The following is a 22,632-nucleotide window of genomic DNA, read 5'->3' on the forward strand; positions in this document are numbered from 1 at the left end:
TTAGCCGCCTTAATTTATTAGACAAGCCGAGTTTCGCGGCATTCGCCTTGCCTTGCCTTGCCGCAAATATTTTGGCAGGAATGGATTCCCCTGGGTCTTGTAATTTGTTGTTCACTTCGCCCAAAGCCAAGGGGCGGATGCTCCAGGGGGCGAGGCAATTGGCCAAGTGTGTGTGTTTGTTCTTCTAAGTTGAGATGTGAAAGTTTGGTTTTAGTTGGTTGAGAGAGAATCTTTGGGTTCTCAGATTGTTTTTGCTATTTGTTTTTTATCTCAGCAGTTAGGAACTTAAATTAAATTGGTAACTACTTTTTAAAAATATATAAAATAATATTATTATAAAAAAAGAATATGTTAAAATCACTAAATGTTTACGAAGTCCCCAAATTAAAATAGATTTAAAATAATTGAGGAAAAGCGGGAAATCGCCTTTCAAGTTGCCATGCTTGGCTGGCTTGGCCCGCATTTTGAAAATGCAAATACAAATGCATGCGGGCATCCATTAGCATAAACTTTAAGGACATCCGCAAACGCACAGTGACACGTGAGCCGAAGCGCGGAAATATTTTTAATGTCCTGCGGCGGCAGAGGAGCATATGGCACGGAGCAGGACCTCGAAGTTTGCGGAGCGTGGTAAGCGCGGAAAAGCCAGCGGGGCCAAGCTCTTTAATGACGCCCGGGCGTTAAGTAATTTTCCTTGTATTTTCCGGCGGCGGCCGCATGCCAGCGCCTTTGGCTTAATGCGCTTGTACCTGTTCCCAGATCCTGTTTCTGTTTCAGTTTCAGCTGCTGGTTCTGTTCTCCAGCTGTTGCTCTTTCGGCGGCTGCCAGTGGCCTTCGGTGTCATTTGACTGGCAATTACCACCCACTGAGGGGTGGTGTAAGACCAGCCCACTTGGAGAGCCACCTCTAAGTGGCCCACTGGCACTGCCACTACCACCCACACCCACTCCTTCGTTTTCTACTTGAGCACAATGTAAATTTGATTATCGCTCAGGCAAATATTTGTCAGCCACTCACCAAGTGGGCGGAGTGGGATTTTCAGCCAGAAATGGGGGCAGCTGGATTGGCTGCCAGCTTTGTTGCTGACATATTTATCTAGACGTTTGCCACTGACATTTTTGTTCACTGCCAGCCAAGCTTTTGCCCTTCATCTGCAGTGAGAAAAATAACTTGTAACAATAAGTTTTAGTTTAATTACTGAAGCTCTTAAACTGAAACTTAAGATATACCTATAGGTAATAACTAGTAAAAGTCAGGTTGTGCTGAGAAATAAAATTGTATAGATGTAAAACCTTATGATATACGTCTCATTCAACATGTCATACTATATTGGAGCTCTAATATAATTCATTAAGTTTTATTATATATTGAATTTATGACCATAACCAATTTATTTCTCCGTGTGACAAAACTCGACTTTTGTTTAGCTCGTCATGATTAATTAAAACTTGCTCCCTATTTTCGGATGTTGTTGTGGCTCTTTGTTGTTCCCCCGTATTTGTTGTTGTTGAACAACCCATCGTTGTTGTATTGGTGTTTGCTTTGTTGTTTCACACTGGCTCACAGTCCAGTGTGAACATGTTGCTTTTTTACCACGCAGCTTTTCAACAAATTACAGCTGGGCCTCTCTTGTCAATCGAAGGGCAAAAGGGGGAAAAGCGAGGGGCAGCCAAATAGGGCTAAGGAAAAGTGGGCGCGTCAGGGCTATCGTATCCCAAAAGGGGGCGTGGCGGTGGGAAAGTTGCGGGCAACGGATTTTGGACTCATTAGGCTCGTTCACAGTTGGTGTGAAAATTCAGCAAATATGTATACAAGACTGTAGGATGTGTATTAATGTGTTGGTGTGTGTATGTGGGGGAAGGGGCGTGTCCCTGTCTCTGTGTGTGTGTGTGTGTGTGTGTGAGTGGGCGGGTGTCTATGTGTAAACACAGGGCTTAATGAGAAAAGAACTTACTCTGCTGTTTGAGTTTGGTTCCTGGGCTTGGGTTCCTCTGTTTCCGCTTTTCCCTGTTCTCTGCCGCTTTTTTTTTGTTTTCGGTGATGTCGGCGGGCTTTATTTAGTTTACACAGGTGAGGTGTTCGTATATGTGTGAGTGAACGGTGCTGCTGTGTGCGTGTTTCAGGTGACAGACATGCAAGCACAGCATTGTAATTTCTTTTCGATTTTTGCCCGCTCTGCTCTCTGCGGTTTCAAATTAAAATCCAATTCATTTCCATTGCAAATAGCACGAGCAAGGATAATTTCCAAGATAAAACCTTTCTGGCTGAAAGAGCAATGCGCTTTAATCTTAAAATAATGGCGGGTAAAGAAAACAATAAAGCTTACCGCCGGAAAGGCATTAAAGAATGGTCGAAACATAAAGAAAATAACTGGCGATTTAAATTAATTACCATGAACTGTGCATAAATCACGTTTTTTAATTGCCAGCCATAAAAAAACTGTAAACAACTGCGTAGATAAACTAGTTTATTGAAAAATTACTAAACAATTCAAGCGTGACTCCTGATGGAAAGCTTACGACAAAAATCGTAAAAAAAAACCGAGTGGATTATGGCACAATTCATAAAATTAATTATGCAGGATTTTTGCGTTTTTATTTGACTTTTAAATGCAAACAGATTACATTGAAAATGGGATGAAAATCAAACAGAAAGCTTCGGCTAAGCAATTAGTATATTTTTTAAATTCATTATACAGGATTTAATAGGTCAGCTAAAAGCGAAGATTTAATTTAAATTCCTAGAAATATTTGTGGCAACACAGGAAGTACATATAATTTTCATAGCTTCTATTTTATTTTCAAGCTCATATAGATCACGTTTAAAAGCGGGGCGTAAGAGGAAATAACGAGCAGCATCAACATTGCTAATTACTTTCTCATTATGCAGGCTATTTAGCTTTAATTACACTAAGCTCCAAGCCACGACACAGACATATACACACACACACACACAGAACGAGATCCTGGCAGGATACCCCCACACACACACACAGACGCAGGGACACATGGAGAGCTCTTCTAAACTAGCAAAAAAAAGCGCTCAAATGCTCGAAATTCGCCTGGCAAAAGTGGCAACAGCATTTGAGCCTTTCACTTTTCACCTGCCTCGGCTTACGGCCCTCGGCTTTGGCCGCTGGCAATTCCAATTTACAGCGCAAAATGTGCAGAATTTTCCATTTGAATTTCGGGCCTGGGCTGGGAAAGCTGGGAAACCCGATGGGTGGGGGGTGGTGGTGGAAACCCCTATAGGGAAACGCTCTTGTGCGCCAAATTGCCGGCTCTCGGCTGCGGAAAATAAGGAATATGGCCGCAACACTGGGCGCGAAAAGTATGCAGCCATAATGAGGCGAGCTGGGGATATATCCAGTGTATTCTTTACGATCAATTTTCAGGCTTTCAATCCGGTCTCAGTTCGCCGGGGCTCGGTTAATTATATCAATTTAACAAAGAGGCCTGCAAGTGAGCTTTTCCGCACACACCTGGCTGCGGCGAGCTCTTTAAACAACAGTACACTGAGAAAAGACCAGTAAATAATTGGAAAAAAAAACGTTTAATGCATATTAATCCTCAGAACATTTAGTAATGTTGTAAGCTGTTCAATGCTAACCAACCTCTGTTACTTCTGAAAATACTTATTTCTAAAAAGGAAATATAATACCTTTTTTAGAGTGGAATTTCTTTAGAGTATTTTAGCCATTTAACTTTTTTAAGCGCAAATAACTAATTTAAATAGCCCTAAATTGTTGTATATAATTATTTCTGTTAGTTAAAATCAGCTATGTAAATTTCGAACTGCTGACCAATTTGTTTGCTTTTCCGCCGTGCATGTGTGAGTTGCTCCCTTTGGTTTATTTGCATTTTAATATGCCTCGTATTTTATGGGGCATTCATATTGTTGTAGGTAGGTATTTATAATATATTTTCCCTTAAGCCGCATTTGTGTAATGAAACGGAAGGGATTACCGCTGGCCGCCGACTGACGGTTGCCCCGCAACCCCTGGCCCTTTCAGCCGCCCGCGAACCACCCACATACAGACCACCCAACCACGTAACCCTTAACCCCTTGCTGCCCCGGTATCTGGGCCCGAAGTTTAACGAAATTGAAACACATTTGCCTGACAGTTGCCATCAGCTTGGCTTCAATTTGATGTCAGCATTATTGACTGATCCTGGGGGCCTTACCCTTAGCCAAGGGCTTCGCCCAGCCGCCTGGATCGCTCATACATATGTTTACCCAAGGCTGAAACACTTCAAGTTGCCTAGTTAAAGTTAAGTGTTCGAAGGGCGATGGGAGGTGGGCGGGGGCCTGGCCCTGCTCAATCATATTTCACATTCGCCACTTGTCAGCTTTTATCTCGTTTTCGTCCTCCCAAGAAGTGCCCATCTTGTGCCAGGGAGTCCTGGCTTCCCTTCCCCCCTCCCAACGGTTGTCATAATTTCATTATTTGCTGCGTTCAGGCATAAAAAAGGGATATTGTCTGGCTGCCTGTTGTGTGTGTGTGTGTGGGCGGGTTGTCATGAGCACGATGATGCTCGCATGTCCCTTCCGTCGACGTCTGCACACGCATTTATGCCTCAGCTTCTGTGGCAGTCGGCAGCCATCGCAGGATGACAGAAACCGTCTATACAAACAGCAGACAGGACGAAGGACAGACGGCTAGATGGGCAGTCGAACCCAGAAACGCACAAACACGGCCAGAAAAAATGAGCTGGTCAAAAGCGAATATAATTTTTACACATTTTTAAGGGACAAATATCAAACACAGTCTCTAGCTACTGTAAAGCGAATTATTCTACAAAATAAAAATATATTTAAAAATATGTAACAAAAATTTGTATTGCTTCGCTATAAGTATGCCCACACTCCATTCAGTTGCCTACAACTTGAGGTACTTTTTTTCATACACCTACCCCTCTTTCTCCCAGTGCAATGCTTGGCACATCCTTTTTCAGCCAGTTGACTGACTGACGCGCTTGCCACGTGCCTCAAGTTATGAGAATCGACCGGCAGGGGACTCGAAGGCCAGCCGCACCGCGCCGCTCGACCGAAACTTCAATTTTAATTGGATAATTACTCATCCAATCCGGGATTTAATCCCGCCTGAAATTGATGCACCGCACCGCACCGCACCGCACCGCCGGGGATGGTAGACGTGGGCAATCGACGTGGGTTAACCGGGTGCATCCTTATTCAATGCTCCCTTTGAACCTGCCAAGTCTGCGGCTCAAGTGGTATTTCCCTCCCCCTTCGTTCGCATGCAAAAATGCATCGCAATGGTTTCCAAATAGATGCACTCCAAAGTGCAGGCCATAAAAGATAGCAACTTGTTGGTGGCACGCACAAAACCGCTTCCGCACAGACCATTCAGCAAGTGCACGAGATGCACAGATGACACCCGGAATGTGCAGAAATTGAAAGCCAAATACGGTGAGGTTGCTGCCAAAGGGTTTAAATGCCGACCGACTGCCAAATGGCTTTCCATTCACAAGTCCCTGGCATTAAATTGTTACCCAAATCGATGCAGTTTTGCAAGTAGTTCTCTAGGAGACAGAGAATAAAAAGAGGAATATTGTAGGGAGATGCTTTAGTTGGAGCTCCCCAACCGAGCTTAGCCATGTTGCACAACTTGGGGGAGTGTTTTCACAGACAATTGACATGGCAACGGGTCAAAGGAGCTCACGAGATCCCAGGACAAACAATCAGTCGCGGCTAAGTGCTGTAATATTTGTGCTGTTGCTACACAGAGAGAAAATGTAAATTGTTTACTTTAAACAAAAAAAATTAAGAAATATATATTTTAAAATAAAATTGTAAAACAAATTTTTGTAAAATTTAGAATACATTACTTATATAATTCCTAATCAATTTATTATTTTAGGGAAGTACTTATCCTTCAAAGTAACTTAATAATATAGTGGGAAAGGATATTATTTATTATATATCATATTAAAAGTATTTTTGTTACTTTAAATCAATTTATTATAATATTACCTAAGCCAGGTATTTATAAAATATTTTTTTGTAACTACTTCTGATTTTTTATAGGCTTAACTATGGATTAGAGAACAATTTCAATTATTTCGCAGTGCCGTACCCTGTGGGCGGGGCTGGAAATGTTTCCGTTGAAGCTGCGAGCAGCGAAGCATGACTTCAATATTTTCATCTTTCATGCGCTCCAGCGGGTTTTCCGCTAGGATTTCAAAGGCACAGATCCTTCGCCATGGCAGCCTGCGAGTCCCAGTCGAAATCCCACTGACTGCTGCCCGTCCGTTGATTAGAATCAACATAAATAAAATTAATTGTTGCCGGTCGACGCGTCGGGGGTTGCATTCAATTTGATTATTAGCTCAATCCAATCGAAAGCGAGCCGGAAACCGAAACCAAAACTGAAGGGTGGACGAGTTCTGGTCCGACTACTTACTCCGACTTTGTCGTTGGCTAATTTTCCTGCGGTCCAAGGCGAATCCCTTGGGCTCTCGCTTGAATGGCACAAAGTAATTATAATTTATTTACAGCGCCCGTCTGTCTGACTGTCTATATGTCCGTCCCGCTGTCTGTAGGAAAGTTTGAACGTCGCTCTGTTTGCCGCTTAATTGCCAACTTCTACTGCGAAAAACGATTTCGGGGAGGGACCTCAAAAAAGCCCCCTTCATAAATTGTGTGCAATTGTTTCCTGAACTCGGGGCCAGTGCATCAGGAAATTAAACAGCGATTCGCCCTCTGTTTTTGACTGTCCAGCTCATCTGCATGCGCCGAGCGAAATATGCAAAAGTGCCACGCCTCCTAGGATGACACTGAGAAAAAGCAGGGGAGGGTTATTTGACACTTGCCTTAAATTGGATTCACTTAAGGGATTTATTTGAGATGGCATGGTAACCTATCTGTTATTTGTTTTTTTCTACATGCCTTCTTTTTTGTCAGGTTGCCATGACCTTATAAAAAATACTGTCTAGTAACCAAATTGATTAAAAATTTTTTATAACATAAATAATCTAGGTTCTATATAGATCCTTAGGCTTTAAATTCTATACAAACTTTTAAAATCCTTTATTAATTTACCACTATTACTGAATTTCCATCCATGCTCCCCCACCCTTTCTCGCTGTGCACCCACTGAAAGTCCTCAGGCTTTCATGCCGCGGTTCAAAATCATAAATTACCCAAAAACTGACCCAACAGCGAATGTCGTACTTGGTATTATGCAAAATTTCAGCCACAGAGTTGCAGACTGAAATTAAATTGCCAGAGAGAGAGAGACAGGGGGAAAACGCAGTACACAAGACAATGAATCGATTATTTATAAATACTTCGATGATCGTGGCTTAGTGAACAAAAGCAGCACTCATTTTGCCATAGTCGTAATGACCAAGGGGCAAGGGGTCCTGAAATGCATAAAACCGAGCAAAGAGCACTGAGGTCTGAGCACCGAGCACCGAGGAAACCGAGAGCCAAACCCATTTTCCTAAATGGAATGGAGCTGCAAGTGGCGACCCCGAGCCCCTCGAAACGCAGTCGTTGTGGCAACCAGTTGAGTTGCAACTGCCACTGCCAATGCCATGGCTAAATGGTGGGTTTTTGGCTTTGGCATTGGAATCGCCTGGGTTTTCAGCATGATTTCTCAATTGATTGCAAGTGGCATCGGAGTTTCGGACTCCGAGTTGGAGCTGGGGCTGCAGCCATGTCATCCCTAATGCTTATTACTAACACTCGGACGCTTGGCAATTTATGCAGATACAAATTCAGATGCAGATGCAGATGCAGCCGGAGCTGCAGATGCGGCTGCCAAAGCTGCTTACGTTCGATGGTTGTTGGCCCACTGCCCACTGGCCAGTCGATTTGTTGTTTCTATAATTTTAATTGGAGCTCCGGACCCGGCCAGGGCATTTTTGGCAATTTCCAAAACAAATATTGCTCCAAAGGATCTGCTCCGGCATGCATGAAGTAGTGCCCGAAAACCACCTCCGGTTCCTGCTCAGGTGACCGGCTGAATCCAGCTGAGAGCAGCCACCTACCAAATAGTTTAGAGCATGAAATTGCTTTCAACACTGCCAACTGACACACACTGCATGGGGATTTCCCCCTATATGTATATATACCATACTATACTTCATGGGGGAGCCGAAAGTACCAACTGTGAGCAGTGCTCCGTAAACATGTTATGTAATTAAAATGCCTTGCAGATATTTTGCCCAAACATTTTGCGGCTGCTTTCCGCTTTTGTGTGCCAAAAATATTCCTTTCCAAATAACTTGAGCTCCTCTTTTATGAGCGGCCGCTCTCGTTCGCAGCCCCCACTTTCTCAATGGAATGCCCCAAATTCTGGCAAGCTTTCACCACTTTTCCTTCTACTTGGTGCATGCAGCGGGTACATGGCAAAAAATTGCATACGTGTATTTTGGGCCCAAACAAAATTGTCATTTATGCATTACGAATTTATCAAATCATCAAAGTACATAATTGCTTACCCTTTGTTTGACAAAACAATGGAGCAGCGATGTATATTGCATATGATTTCATTACAAAAGCTGGTACTAATCTGATTTATATTTAAACGAGAATAATCGCCAATTAATCTTTCTTCATTGGTAGTCAATAAAATATATTTTCTCTTAAATAAATCCAGTAAGGAATAATTTAAATATAAATTTATTGTAAGAATCTTTTCGGACTAACTCTGTTACTTCGTAAAATATTTAATTGACTTGTTGTTTTCTTTATCCCTTGCAGACGTCACAAATCTGGACTACGTAAAGGTGAATGCCGAGGCGGGCAAGAACGTGACCATTCCGTGTCCGGGGGTCAACGAGCACTCCCTGGTGGACACACTCGTGTGGAAAACGGCGTCGACGACAATCGCGCAGTTTGCCAACCGGATACCCCTGCTCCACAGTCCCAGGGTGAGTAAAATAGACATAAGCTGCATAAAAAATCCGTTAAATCCCAGTAAGAATTTATTAAGGAAAAAGTGAAGACAGATCAGAATTAAAAAATAAATAAAATTACCCTTCTACGCATATTTTCCCTTTGAATATTTTTAAGCTTTCCAGCAATTCATTTTTATTTTCATCGCCTATCAAATCGAATTTAGCCATTGAAGATTCAAGATTTATCAAAGATTTATTCGCCTTCCTGCAATTTTCGCTCAAAAATTGCCCTCCAGTGTCATATCAGAATTCATTTCAACACTTAGGGATCGCCCTGCCACCTCCTTCTCCTCCCCCGGAAGGACTTTCGTTCCTAATATATAGGGCCCACTTCCTTGGCGCAAAAACGAAGCTGTTAAAATAATTGATGGCCGGTTGCCTGGGCGGCTGTTTGAACTTTACCATCCGCCGTCGACAGCGGCGATGAGTACAAGAAAGTGCAGCGAAAGTCCCGACAACTAAGTGGCCATCAATGGTGGGCCAGATCGGGGTATCCGGGGTCCCAACCCGGCAGTGCAGCAGTGCAGCCGGCGCGGCTAATATATTTTAAATGTTTGATAGTTGCACTAAAACAAAAGCGACATGGCGCAAAAAAATGTTCAAGTGGCTGCAAGATGGCAGAAAAAGGAGGGCTAAATGGGGAGCCGAGCGGGCCAAAAGTGATTGCAATGGCCTTAAACGCACTCGGGGGGCCGTTGAGGCGGCGCAAACAGAATGATGAAGTTGCCCCTTCGTTGGGAACAAGATGATGGAGAATCCCGAGATGTCTGCACTGAGAGGAATAATATATATATTCTCTAAAGTTATAGGTAGAAAATTCCAAAAAAAAATATATAAATATATAAATATATATAAAAATTCAACTCTAGGTCCATTTCCTCATAGCCTCATCAGAGATTTTTGGTAGTCTTACATGGCACTATATAGTAGTCTGGTAGATACAATTTTTTTCTAGTGCCTAGGGCAGCTCCTCCTCGAGCTGCAGGAGAGGGCTAGCCGGCTATGTGTTAAATGGCGGACTGGGACACTTGAGCTGCAGCCAAAGTTGGTCCCAATCCCCGGCTTCTTCGCTCGGCTCGCATTTCTTGGCCCGAAGTTTCCTGCAAGTGCGGCGGCTGCTGCTGCTGCTACGGCTGCTCTTCTACTGCTTCTTGGCCCGGCTATTATGTGTATTAAAAGTTTTTCACCTTGGCACAGTAGCTGCTTCATTTTATTACAGCTGACACATGACCCGACCCCCTGCACACACACTCACACAGGACCCTGTTGAGCTATTAACTTTTGTTTTATGGCCGAGACTAGAAATGATTCATGTTTGCCCAAACCAAGCGGACTAAGGAGATCCACTTGCCCGAAGGACGAAGGATTTGCCTCTACAAGTTTCTGTTGTTTCTGCACTCTTTTCTATTGCTTTTTCTCCCCGGATTTTCTGGTCATGTAAAGGGCCAAAAGGGCGATGAATGTAATTAGAGTTTACTGGGGGGGAATATGGTAGGGGAAATTAAAAATTCCACATGGTAAATTTCTGGCAAATATTTTTCGGGGCCTGTCTAATAATGCCTGTCGACCGTACAATTCGGCAAAATGCAATCGGCTGAGATACACACATATCTACACATAGACTCTGAGGTTGTAATTTGGGGCCATGCAAGCGGCAAAAGATACAAAAGTAAATAACAGGGTCAGGCATGCGAAGATAAACCAGATGCACTCCTGCTGCAGCCCCCGAGAAGATAGATTGCTGGATGAAATAATTTAGTTTTGCCATTCGAAACAGACATAAATTCGCCCGAAATACATTTGCAGTATCACAGTAATCTGTGATGAAAATCCTTATTAAATTTGGCCCAATTCTCTGCGTGAGGGAGGGGGAGCAGGCTACCTGCCTGCAGATGTATGTTGTAGGGAAAATGGAAATTATTTTCGGCTTCATGCAATTTCCAAATTTTCTGCAAATCAGAATAGAAAAACAAACAAATCTTGAATGAATTTACTGCCAATGGAACTTGGCTTTATGCTCAAGTTGGGCAAGACACATAGTTCAATTATGAGCCAGAGCCAGAATTTGTGGGCAAAACAAATTTGCCAGATACAGGAAAAACTTTTAGGCCGGGGTCGATGACAGAGTTCCTAAATTTCGTTGTTGTTGCCCAGACATATATGTACTATGTAAGTCTTCCTCCTATTTAAAAGTTTTCCCTGCCGAAAGTGGAAACTCGTGTCGGTCGCCATGTACGTTGTCAGGCCTTGAATATCCAGATTTTAATTTTCAGATCAGACAAACGGAGTTCTAATTAAGTTCCCTCATCTCGTTTGCAGATACAACTTTTATCGGACAACTTCGGCCTGCAGTTTTCGCCCGCGTTGGCCAGCGATACGTCGGAATATATATGCCTAGTCAACGATCGGCATATACCAGAGGCAATTGTCGATTTGCTGGTTCAGGGTAAGTCTTGTCTTGCTATTATATATCAGCACATCATATCATATCATCAGTTAAAACCACCCCCTTCATAATATATTTTTTAATTTCTTGGTAGCGGATATTGCCATTCTCCATCCCTTTTAATTACCATTCCCCCAAGAATCTCCCACGGTTTCATTTAAATTGCCACACTTGCCTTCTTAATGAAATGCTTAACTACTTTAATGATTTTTCCGGTTAACTTGGTTAACATCCGCTGGCCCCAGATTCCATTACCCGATATGTCTTCGCTCCTCTTTATTTCTGCATCGATTCCACACTCTTGTTTTCATTGTTGTCGCCCTCGCCTTGACATGATTTCCATTTGCATTCCACTGATAGCTGGCACTTTTCTCGTTTCTTCCCTGCAGATGTGCCCGATCCGCCGGAGCGACCATTGTTGATAAGTTTCACATCACGCTCGGTGAATTTATCCTGGGCGCACTCGCAGCATCCGCGGAATGCGCCCGTCACGCATTTTATTATTGAAACGCGGTAAGTGTTGCCACGGCGAGGAATGAAGCACCAGCAGAGGTGCCACATTGCCTTAAAAAGGGTTGCTTTGCATATTTTAAAATATAAAAACTATAAAAAAACTTGGGTATAGGTATAAAAATGATGAAGTAATTAAATATATAAATACTATATAAAACCATCCGATCTTCTCAAAAGGTATTATTATATTTTGCCGCATACTTTTAGACATCTTTATATTTTATATTGAAAATTGCATTTTTAATAAAAGTTAATTATATAATTAAAAAATTGTAATATGACTTATATTATAAATATATATATATAAAAACTAAATGAGACCTTACAATCGCGAATCTAGCTCATTGACCAGCACTTTCTCCCCCGGAGTGGGTTGTTTTAAGCTGATGAAGTGCCCGTGGGTGGGCTCTTGGGTGGTCGGTTGGATGGATAGATAGGTGGGTGGGTGGCGAAAGGGCGCTGGAGAGCTGTCTGTGGCGATGATGGACGCGCGGCCATGATTGACACATGCAAAGGCGCTTCGCCAAAGGATGCAAACTGCGGCTGACCCCATTGCGCTAATGAATTAGCGAGCAAAGCGAAACGCTGCGTGCACACCAGCGCCATAATGCGCCCATCAGCGTCATTGGGATGCTAAGCAGCTGGCCACGCCCGCGCCTTTGACTTGGAACCGCCCACCCGATTTTCACGGCTGCAGGACGGACGCATTCAATTAAATTTATGCGTTTACGGCTGGCTTAAGAGTACAACTGCGGCATAAGTATTAGCACTTAAGATGATGGTTATAAAAGGATAACAACACTTATAAATGAAATTGATATGAATGAGGATAATAGAAAATTTAATCAGTTGGGAAAATCAAAGTAATAAAACAAGGATTAGAAAACCAATAAAAGTAATAAAATATATACATTAAGTACTTATATTTTTTAAGTATTATGTTTTCCAAATATATAATTTATTATTTAGTGTAAGCATCGGTCTTCCAATACCTATTTTAATTGTAATTGTTGAAACCAGTGTATAGCTATACATCCCGAGTAAATTGAATATATTAATAAAACGTGATTGCTAAATCCCTGACCGCTCCTGTATATCTCGGACTGCAGGTTCCGCCCACTGGTCCGGCAGTACTTTAATTAATATGTAAAAGGATGACGACGACATGCCCGACCACGGGGATACGCACTTCACTTGTGCTCCATTTAAATAGAAAAGAAAACACGGGCACGCGTATAAAGCCATATCGGTGCATCGGTGTGTGTGCGAAGGGGGTTCCCCCGGTTTAAGTCAGAGCCACACACACATACGCCCGGCATTGTACGGCACTGGCTATTTTCCGAATAACTTGAACTCAATGCGGGGCATGAAATAAAAAGCGAGCGCCTCCAACGCGGTACAAAGGCCAAGCGAAAATGTCGGAAAAAAAATACCAAAAAGCGAAACTTTTTCAATAAATTTCCATCAACTGCAGTAGCGCCGGGGGAAAGGGGGGCCTGGGGGGATGGGCGGTGGCGGAGGGGGGCGTGTCCTCGACAAGACACTGGGTTCCCAGCACAATCGATGACAGCCAACTGGAAAGCAGAGCCTGCGGTGCATTTATGCAAAATAAGAAATAACTGCACCCACACAACCACTGAAGGAAATGTGAACACGCGCCGCCGCCTGCCAAGTGTAGCTACACTGGGAGAAAGCTTTGACAATTTAAAAATTTCGCAAAGCTACATTTAAAAAAAAAACCATATATAAAAGCCTATTAAGAAACATTACAAATCGACTTAAAAATGTTACCTTAATAACATAGACAAAATGTTAATTTGTTAACCATTCACTGATAATATTTTTAAGTAGCTAATTTAATTTGAAAAGTATTAATATATGAGCATAGCTTGTAACCTACGAAATACCTATCTTAACACTTAATACTTATCTTAAAATCGTTAAAATGTTTAAATAAAAAGGTGAAAATGAGCAATTCACATAAGACATACACATCTTAAAAATTGTACAAGTTTTTAAAGCATTTCCCTCAGTGTATGCTCAGCTTATACGCAGCATAGCACACTTTTTTGGGCAGCGCGTACACAAAATGAAGCTGCCCCGTTGCCATCTCATTCTCCGGCGAGCTGGAGCTGCAGACTGCATTTTATGTAAATTCCCATCGACAGGGGAGTGAGTCGAGTTCTTGATGCTGTCGAGTACCCCCTTATCGACCCCCCTCCGCCCCACCCTTTATTTCACAACGCCTCTTATTTACATTTTCGCTTGATTCGGTTTATTTGCGCATATGCAGAGGGGGGCTGGGGTGGTTCAATATGCACATGGAGCTGCCATCGAAATTGAAAGACGCCAACGTCAACGAGATCATGACGACGACGATGATGGGGACATACTTACCCAGGATTTGCCGGCTTGGCCCCATGCAATTGAAATGGGCCGAGGATGCGATGTCCTGCCAAGCGTTAAGTCTATCCATAAATTGCTGCCCCTCAACTGTTGCACAGCCAGCAGGCAGGATAATGTCATCAGTTGGCGGTTGTGTGTGCCTGCATATTTGTGTGTACTCTTCATCGATGTTTTGTATTTCGCATATTTCGGTTTGCAAAACTTTCGGTCAACCGAAAACTGGGCCAAAACTCTGCGGCTTGCCACTCCACAACAAACTGACATGTTTATCAACTGCTGCGGATACTGTTTCTCGATTCGCATTCACCGAAAACCAAACCAAAAAAGTAAAGATACCGGCCATATCATTATGCGACGTCCGCTGATGATTCAAAAACTTTTCTTTTTGGTCGCACAGCTCACTCAGCTGGATTTTCCGTCACTTGATTTTGGCCTCATGTTTATTCGGTTTCTTTTCGCAGCAGGTACACGAATAAAATTAATTAAATCTTACGCTTATGAAAACAGTTTCGTTTGCAGGTTATTTTTTGTTTCCTTTTCACATTATGGAAAATGCGTTGAAAGGCATAATGAACTGGGAAGCGTTGATAAAAGCAGTTTTAATTGGAATAAGCTAAAAACAACATTGCTTAAAGTAGTATAAATAAAGTAAGGGAAGGTAATTGGTCTATTTTAGGTGTCATGCATTTTTGTGGCGAGCTAAAAACAAATATTAAGATGTTTGACAAGTTATTTAAAGCCCCTGAAACATATTTAAATTATGTGTTACGCCACTACATTTATTTTTAGAGCACTCCAACAACTTTTGTGACAGCCCAATAAAATACACGTTTAACTGTCCCGCTCTCTGCCCAAAAAATGTGGTTATAAATTCCGGGCTCTTTTAACCAAGTTCATGACTTATCTTCCGAGAGCCCCCACTATTTGTCCATTATCTTTAAGGCCTCGTGCCGCAAGTAAATCGTCCTGTTTCAACAACTCGTGCATGAACCTTGGCCCATAGCCCCCGGCCATGTAGAAGCGATACCCATGGCGGGCAAACACAAACTCTGCCCGATGCATAAATAACTCATATTCATTTGCTTAATATGGAAAAAAGTAAGCAAACATTTTTAAAGCAGCTTACTGCCAGCAAAAAGCATCCAATACATGTCCGTGGAAAGGCCGCAAATTTATTTGCCATTGTGGTTACTTTGCCCACGCTGGCGGAGAATCTCTCCACGTTTTTTGGTCACCCCACCGGGGTTTCAGAAGCAGGTCCCGAGCATTTTTCATATGTTTTTCATTCGGGACAGATGATGGGAGGGCACTGGCCGCCATGCTTCATAAAGTCGCCAAACAATTTTTTACCCAGTGCAACGTGTCCGAAGGCCCGATGTCTCGATGCCCCCGATTCGGGGATATATATATGCGGAATATATATACTCACTAAATGCCCATTGCCAACGCAAACAGATGTGCCCCACTCAACGCGGAAGCCGCTCGCACGCATTTATTAATTTTAATCATTTTTTTGACACCGTTTCCGTTGGCCATTTTTTCGGGTCCCATTTATTGGTTGTCGCCATTCATGAAATGTTGAACATTTTTCATCGGCTCATATTTAAACAATTTTTAATCACACCATAAAAGCCGCACCGAATCGGTAAGCCCCATTAAAATCAAACTTTAGACGATGCCGAAAATTTATGCAGGCCCAACCCCCCTGCCCAGCCCCTGAGAAGAGAATGTGCCAAAAAATATGCTAAAATTATGTGAGTTTAAACCAAAATTTACTACACTTTGAAATGTGCCATGAAAAATGTTCATTGTGCGAGCGGCTGCGAGTAATTTATATGCGCGGCAACAACAATATCGCCGGAATACACAGATATATGTATGGATTTCTTCTTTCTTTTTTGGGAACGTATATAGGTGGTTGGGTTTATTTTGGTACGGCAGGAAGGCGCATAAATATTTTAGTGCCTATGCGCGGCACACATTTCACAAACGGATCCCAAAAGGACCCCGGCCACCGCCCAGCCACCCACACCGCCACACAAGTGTCATGCAAATCCGCATCCGTTTTATATAAATTTTCATAATGCATTTTATGCCCATGGTTTATGTATATTGGTGCCCCGCTCTATCTCTGCGGCCCCCTGCCTCATTTGCCTGGCAGATTGCAGACGTAAAATATAGATTTCTGGGTTTATTTATATGGACGGGCCGTTGTGCGCCGGCAATTGAGCTGGTAATTGCAATATAAATGCACAATAATGAAATGATTCGTTCAAATAATTTGGCCGAATCAAAATGTTTTGTTTGCTCGCGTCCCGCTTGCTCGATTAATTGTTCATTGAATTTTCCCTCTGAATGAGTCATCAGCATTCACTATGCATTAATGAGGTCAATAAGCCGTCGCAACTTTGGAAATTCGCGTAATTTGAAGACATATGAGACAATGAAAGGCCTTAATTTAAGTAGCCTTGGATGTGAATTGGAAAGATATGAAATATTTAATAAAGCACTACGATGCCAGGATATTATTAATTTATTAAAATATATATTATGATTGTTAATCGATGAACTGTAAACAAAAATATTGCATTAAATATTTTTTAATGTTCTAGGTTAAGCGATAAAAACCTATTAAATAACTTAGGAGGACAAAATTGTAACTAAAAAATATTAATATAATAATTATCAGAAAAAACTACAATATTATAGTGCTTATAAATATTTCTTTATTTTAAGTATTGAGAGAAATATGGTTTCCCTTCTAATTCGACGAATTTTTTCCCTTTCCAGTGAGGGCGAGGATGGCATTTGGGAGCAGCTGGCCAGGATCTACACCAAGACGAATGCTACGTCATATCAGGTGACCGGGCTGACGCCCTTCACCGTCTACAGCTTTCGCCTCCTGGCGGTCAACAAGCTGGGCATCAGTCCGCCCTCCAAGGAGTCCTACTATATAGTCACGCTGCGTGAGGGTGAGTAGTGCTTGCTCCCCGAGATCCTTTTGTGTGCTTACACACTTTATTGGCGGCAGGATCGTAAACTATTCGCGTAGGCGGTTCACATAACATAACGTAACACACAGCCCGGGGCAAAATTACGCGACACATGACATAACAATTTTTACAATCGCATTAATTTTTCATTTCAATTCCAACGACTTGGCCTGACTTTTAAGTGCCGTCGATGAAAAGTTGTCACAGACCCGCCCGGTTCTCCGCCGCCCACTCCCAGCTTTTGCCGCAACTGCCAGCAATTACGGCCTCATAAAGCCGGAGTCTCCTCACGTTGTATACGTTTAATTATTTTTCCGCTGACGGTAGGCCATCGCAGGCCGCCTAGGCCAGGTGTGTCGTCAGTTTATGGGACTCCTCTGCTCCTCCGCCCGGGAAACTCCTCCCGCATCGCATCCTTCGGCTCCGGCAATGACATTAACTGCGTCTGCCGTTAACCCCAAGGAAGCTACAACTGCGGTCACAACAAGAGTTACACTTGCGGATCTAAGTTATCTAAAAGAAGAAAATATGAAATTTCGAAAGATATGTCTTGAATTTAATGTTATATTAAAATTAGATTTATCCTAAAGCCCCCTAATATAAAAGTACAATTTTGAAGGAGAAAGCCAAATTTTAACCTAACATTTTTAATTTCTTTTCTAAGACGAAGTAGTATCTTTTTATTACCACAACTGTCCACTTGTACGCCGCTAAAGGAACACTTACGTTTTAGGAGCAGCTTTCATTTCATTAACATGCGATGACAAAGCCGAGAACTTTACCCCCTGAAAGTTGGGGGCACCTATGACCGAACTATGGTTAAACCATTCTGCGGAGTTCCACTGGATGCACTAATTTTGCGGCGAATGCCTCACAGGTCCGTGCCATTCGGCTGACATTTCACCTGCTTCTGCTGCTGCTGCTGTTCCTGCCGCAGACAATGATTAATCGTACGGCGGTGCGTGTTCCAAATATAGTATACAGTGGGCCCCCCACATATGTATAAATGGACTCCAAAAAGTCACAAAACTTTCCGTAGGCTTTAAGAGCGCGAGACACATTAATCAAAGGCAAAGTAGCACTAGCAGCGGCAACAGCGACAAGCTATTAGCAACACATTTGTCTTACGGACATTGGAAATGACTTTGCCGCTGCACAGAGAAAATATCTTAAGAGATTCCCAAAGTATCTAATACTTTACCATGAAAAAAACAATTTTTTTTAGATGTTTTTAGCGTTTATAACAACTTAGAAAAGAAAAAAAACATAAATTCAAAATATTTTTAGCAGACAGTTCAGTTAAATTCTTGTAAATCTAAGAAACCCATTTAGCTAGCTGATTTTCTTAGATTTCTCGCAGTGCAGGCTGTTCGGTTGGGTGTGAAATTCCATTTGTGCCGCACGCACAATGGAATGCGACCCTGGCTGCCGAAGCTGCAACACATGCGGTTACAAATTAGTCAATAGTGTGTTGCTGTGTCCTCGTCTTCTGAGCTCATTAAGGTCCTTTCGGCCCTCCTGCTGAGCCAAGGGTGTGTGTGTGTATGTGTCTGTGTCCTGCGGTCGCCGGCCGAGTTGCCAATTTGTATAAATTAAGCCTTCTGCATGCATAAATTAACCAACGACACACATACCGACACTTTTCTTCCGGCTGGAAAGTGAATGCCGGGACAGATCCTAAATCTAAGCAGCGGAAAAGCGAAAAGTTTTCAATTTGCCGAGCAAACTTTGGACGCGGCATCAATGTCAAGCCCAAAGACACAAAATATCTTTTAATTTATTTATAAATTCATTGAGGTATGCGAAGTATTTCGCCCTCCTTTCGGGCCTGGCAATCTGCCAGATCATCCTTAGCCGGGCACACCTGCTACACTCAGAAAACGGCACTTAGAAATATTGAATACGCTCAAAAAATAATATTAGAATTATAAAAGTATATTACAAAAATATTTTAGTACAGCTAAAAATGTATCTTAAAACAATATCAATACCAAAACTTTAACTTGCCATTTTTATTGAATTTGCTTAATCAATGTATTACTTTCTGAGTGTATCTGGGCCACACACGCATCATTTAACCTGCGAGTAATTCCAGTAGACAAAGCCAAAAAGGGGGATGGTGGCGACTAGGAAAGACGTCCAAAAACGTAGGCGTTGGGGGCACGGAGCCCACTCCAAGGCCCAAAAAACAGGCCGTGGCACTTGCAACTTATGTTGCGTGACAGTGACAACTTGACAATGCCACAGACAACGTTCCGCTTTACATGACAGGTCAGAGAGTTTTCGGGTGAAACTTTTGCGCGGCGTTTTTAATTTCGAATTTTTGAGTTTTCCGCCGGAACTTTTCTGCCAGCCAAAGTTTCTGGCCTAGCCCAGTCATTCCTTAACCGACTTAATCTCTTACAGCTCCCACGGGCAAGCCCATTCCCACAACAGCCCACAACACGTCCTCCACCTCGGTCTACATCTCCTGGAAGGCCCCGCCGCCGGATACCATATTGGGCGAGTTCCTCGGCTACCGCATCACATATCGACCACGCGATCGGGATCCCAATGGAACCAAGGAAATCTACATAAGGGACAACACCGTGGAGGTGAGTTCTGATTATATTCGCCGGTCTATTTAGTTGTACAGGCCAAAGATAATTGAATTTCACGATTTCTGACACCTTGCCGTATGGTAAGGGCAAGCCAGAGTTCGAAGTGCAGTCAGAAAAAATCGTATTAAATTTAGTAACACATTTTAGATATAGATAAACAGGTGGTTATTTGGGGTCAAACATTTTAGAAGTTTAACATTTATATTTTTAAGGTAAAAAACAAGAGTTAAGATCTACTAAACCAAGCTTTCTTTTGGGACTGAAAGTTCTTAATTTTAATTTAATTTTTTTTTAAATTATTTTTTAAATATTTTTAAAGACTTTAAGATTTATTTGCAGTGCCTGAATAGAGAGCCCCATTTCGTGTTCCGCCTGCAGCGTCATTCAATTTCGCTTTGGTTTCGGTTCGTGTCTGTCTGCCTTGCCACGTGCATATCATTTTCTTTGCCACAAAAACTCGGGGATTCTATTCCGATTCCGAGTGCCAGGCTTTCGGCTTAAATTTTGCTCTAAAAACGCGAGTGTGTGTCTGTCTGCGTTTCCACCATGTCATTCGCCGGCTTAAAGTCACATCAGCGGCGTATTAAAAAGTAATTTACACCTGGCGACAAGCAAAACATTCCCACACACCTCCGTGGAGAGCGGGGCTTACAAGTGTTTTTCGTTGGCCACCTGTCAAGGTGTTACCATATCTCGTTTGGGGACCCCGCTATCAGTGGCAATTTGTTAACGATTAGTTCTCAGCTGGGGCCAGTCTCTACTTGTCTAGGCCCAAACGAAACGAACCCACAGTGGGTGGGTTTTTCCATCTCCACGGGTTCCCCTATTGTGTGCGGGTATTGTTGGGCACGCAAGTTGGCTAATGAACTAGGCAATTGGGGGAAGGTCGATGAAATGGGGGCGAAACCAGAACAAATAACTTGGGAATACCTTTCAGTAAAAGAGAACTTTGGCCAAAGCAAACCAAACGCCTTCTTTTAGTTCGGTAAATAATATAACAGCTATCTGTCAGCTGGTTGAAACCTTTTTGTATCTTTCTTAAACCAATCACATTTTATTCTTAGCTACATCTTTATTTTTAGATATATTACAAATAAAATACAATAATAATAGCATTTTATTAACATTTATTGAGCATCTCAAAGTCTAGGGACAGGTGTGGCTTCCAAAATAGAGCTTAAATGTCCACTATTTTTTACCTGTCGTCCAGATGCTCTAGAATTTAACGATTTTCGGCAGCAATTCCCTGACTTTGGGTGGATTTTAGACCCCCCTTGGGTATAATTCGATCTGCTGGCCGTTTCGGAGGCTCTTTGAGCCAAACACTAAAGCCGAGCACTGGGAATGCATTTCCGAATTTGCAGCTGCATTCCGGATGCGTTTGCCAGCAGCGAGGGGACTGGCGAAAATATGCAGAAATTATTAGCGATAATGCTCACGTACGACACTCAGTGCGACAGACTTTCAAAAAAATTAAAAAAATATATATGGAGTGGGTGACTGGAGGTGGTTTCCGGGTGGAGCCGGGAGGACGCTTGATTGCCACAAGCACGGCACGCTTTTGTGCTCGAGTGCATATTTTGTCCTTATCTAGACGCAGCTACCCGTCCCTGTCTCCAGCTCCTCTATTTTTCTCTCTTTTGCATGTCGCAGGCATGTTGAAATATTATCCTTCCAGGCAGAAACGTGCGACTTTAGTTAAACTTGTTTTTTTCGCAGGACTAAGCACCGAAAAAAAAGTATATTTTGGTTGAGATAATTTAATGTAAAATATCTACAGAGACCACAAAGTTCCGGAGATTTTTTCACATGTTGATACTTACTTTCGCAGTGCAAAAAAACCTTTTCATCTATTAATACAAAGCTTAATTTAATTATATTTAATTCGTAAAAGATACCTTAGATATTATTATTATTTGATATTTTACTATAAAAACTATATTCAACTACACTTTACCTTAGTTTATTCTTAAGACTATTTAAAAGTCTTATTTTTTTCTTACTGTGTATGTGTTTTTTGTGCTCAAGTCATTTTGGTGGACTTCGGGACATGGCTTTCTGTTATTCCCATATCGCAGCATCAGCATTCAGGAGCCTGCGGCTTTTGCCGACCTGCCACGCCCCCTTTTCCACCGCCGCCTCCCCTGGCCAGCGGCATTCACATTGAGCTGTCACGTGTGAGGTGGGAAATGCGGGGCGGGGCGTTGGATTTTCCACAACGCTCGCCTGCAGGGCTAAATTTGCCAATTTTCTAATTAAAATTTCTGCGCCGTAAAGCATAAATTTCGCAACTTTTACGCAGATAAAAGCCGGCAAGTCGAGTCACCCGAAACCTCAAAGGAAGTTGGTGCTAGGAGAAAAAATAATGGAAGCGAAAAGCGTAGTCCGACACTGATATTGTTCATGAACAAGAAGTAAAAAACGGAGTGTAGACAAAACAGCAAGTTGAGTTCGGTGAAAATTGTGGAGTTTTTTGTTAAGGGCATTGGCTATTCCATCTGTTTGTAGTTTCCATATTTTTTCGGCAGCCACCTAGATCCTTTCTTTGCTAACAGTTGGCTCTAATTAACGCAATGGGGGCGAGAATGTTTAGATGCTTATCCCCCTCCAGCTTCACACTTTGCAAAGTTATGCAATATGGCGGAAGTTGGCAACTTTATCAATTACATTATATCAATTACGTGGCCCGCCCCCGGGCAGCTCCAACTTTCATCTGACCATAAAAATAAAAGCAGTTGTAAATTTTC

At 42.5% G+C, this 22,632-nt stretch overlaps 1 protein-coding gene across 1 annotated transcript in view; it reads left to right on the plus strand.

The window, feature by feature from the left end:
* The window catches only part of LOC108026209 (tyrosine-protein phosphatase 99A), a 114,659-nt gene that overhangs the window by 27,334 nt on the left and 64,693 nt on the right, over positions 1-22,632 (plus strand). Inside the window, exons 2-6 of the mRNA XM_017097018.3 lie at positions 8,731-8,900; positions 11,247-11,373; positions 11,763-11,886; positions 17,083-17,264; positions 19,692-19,879. Coding sequence (XP_016952507.1) covers positions 8,731-8,900; positions 11,247-11,373; positions 11,763-11,886; positions 17,083-17,264; positions 19,692-19,879 — 791 coding nt within the window. The remainder of the gene's footprint in view (positions 1-8,730; positions 8,901-11,246; positions 11,374-11,762; positions 11,887-17,082; positions 17,265-19,691; positions 19,880-22,632) is intronic.

This window comes from Drosophila biarmipes, chromosome 3R, assembly GCF_025231255.1.
Source record: "Drosophila biarmipes strain raj3 chromosome 3R, RU_DBia_V1.1, whole genome shotgun sequence".
Classification (NCBI taxonomy): Eukaryota; Metazoa; Arthropoda; class Insecta; order Diptera; family Drosophilidae; genus Drosophila; species Drosophila biarmipes.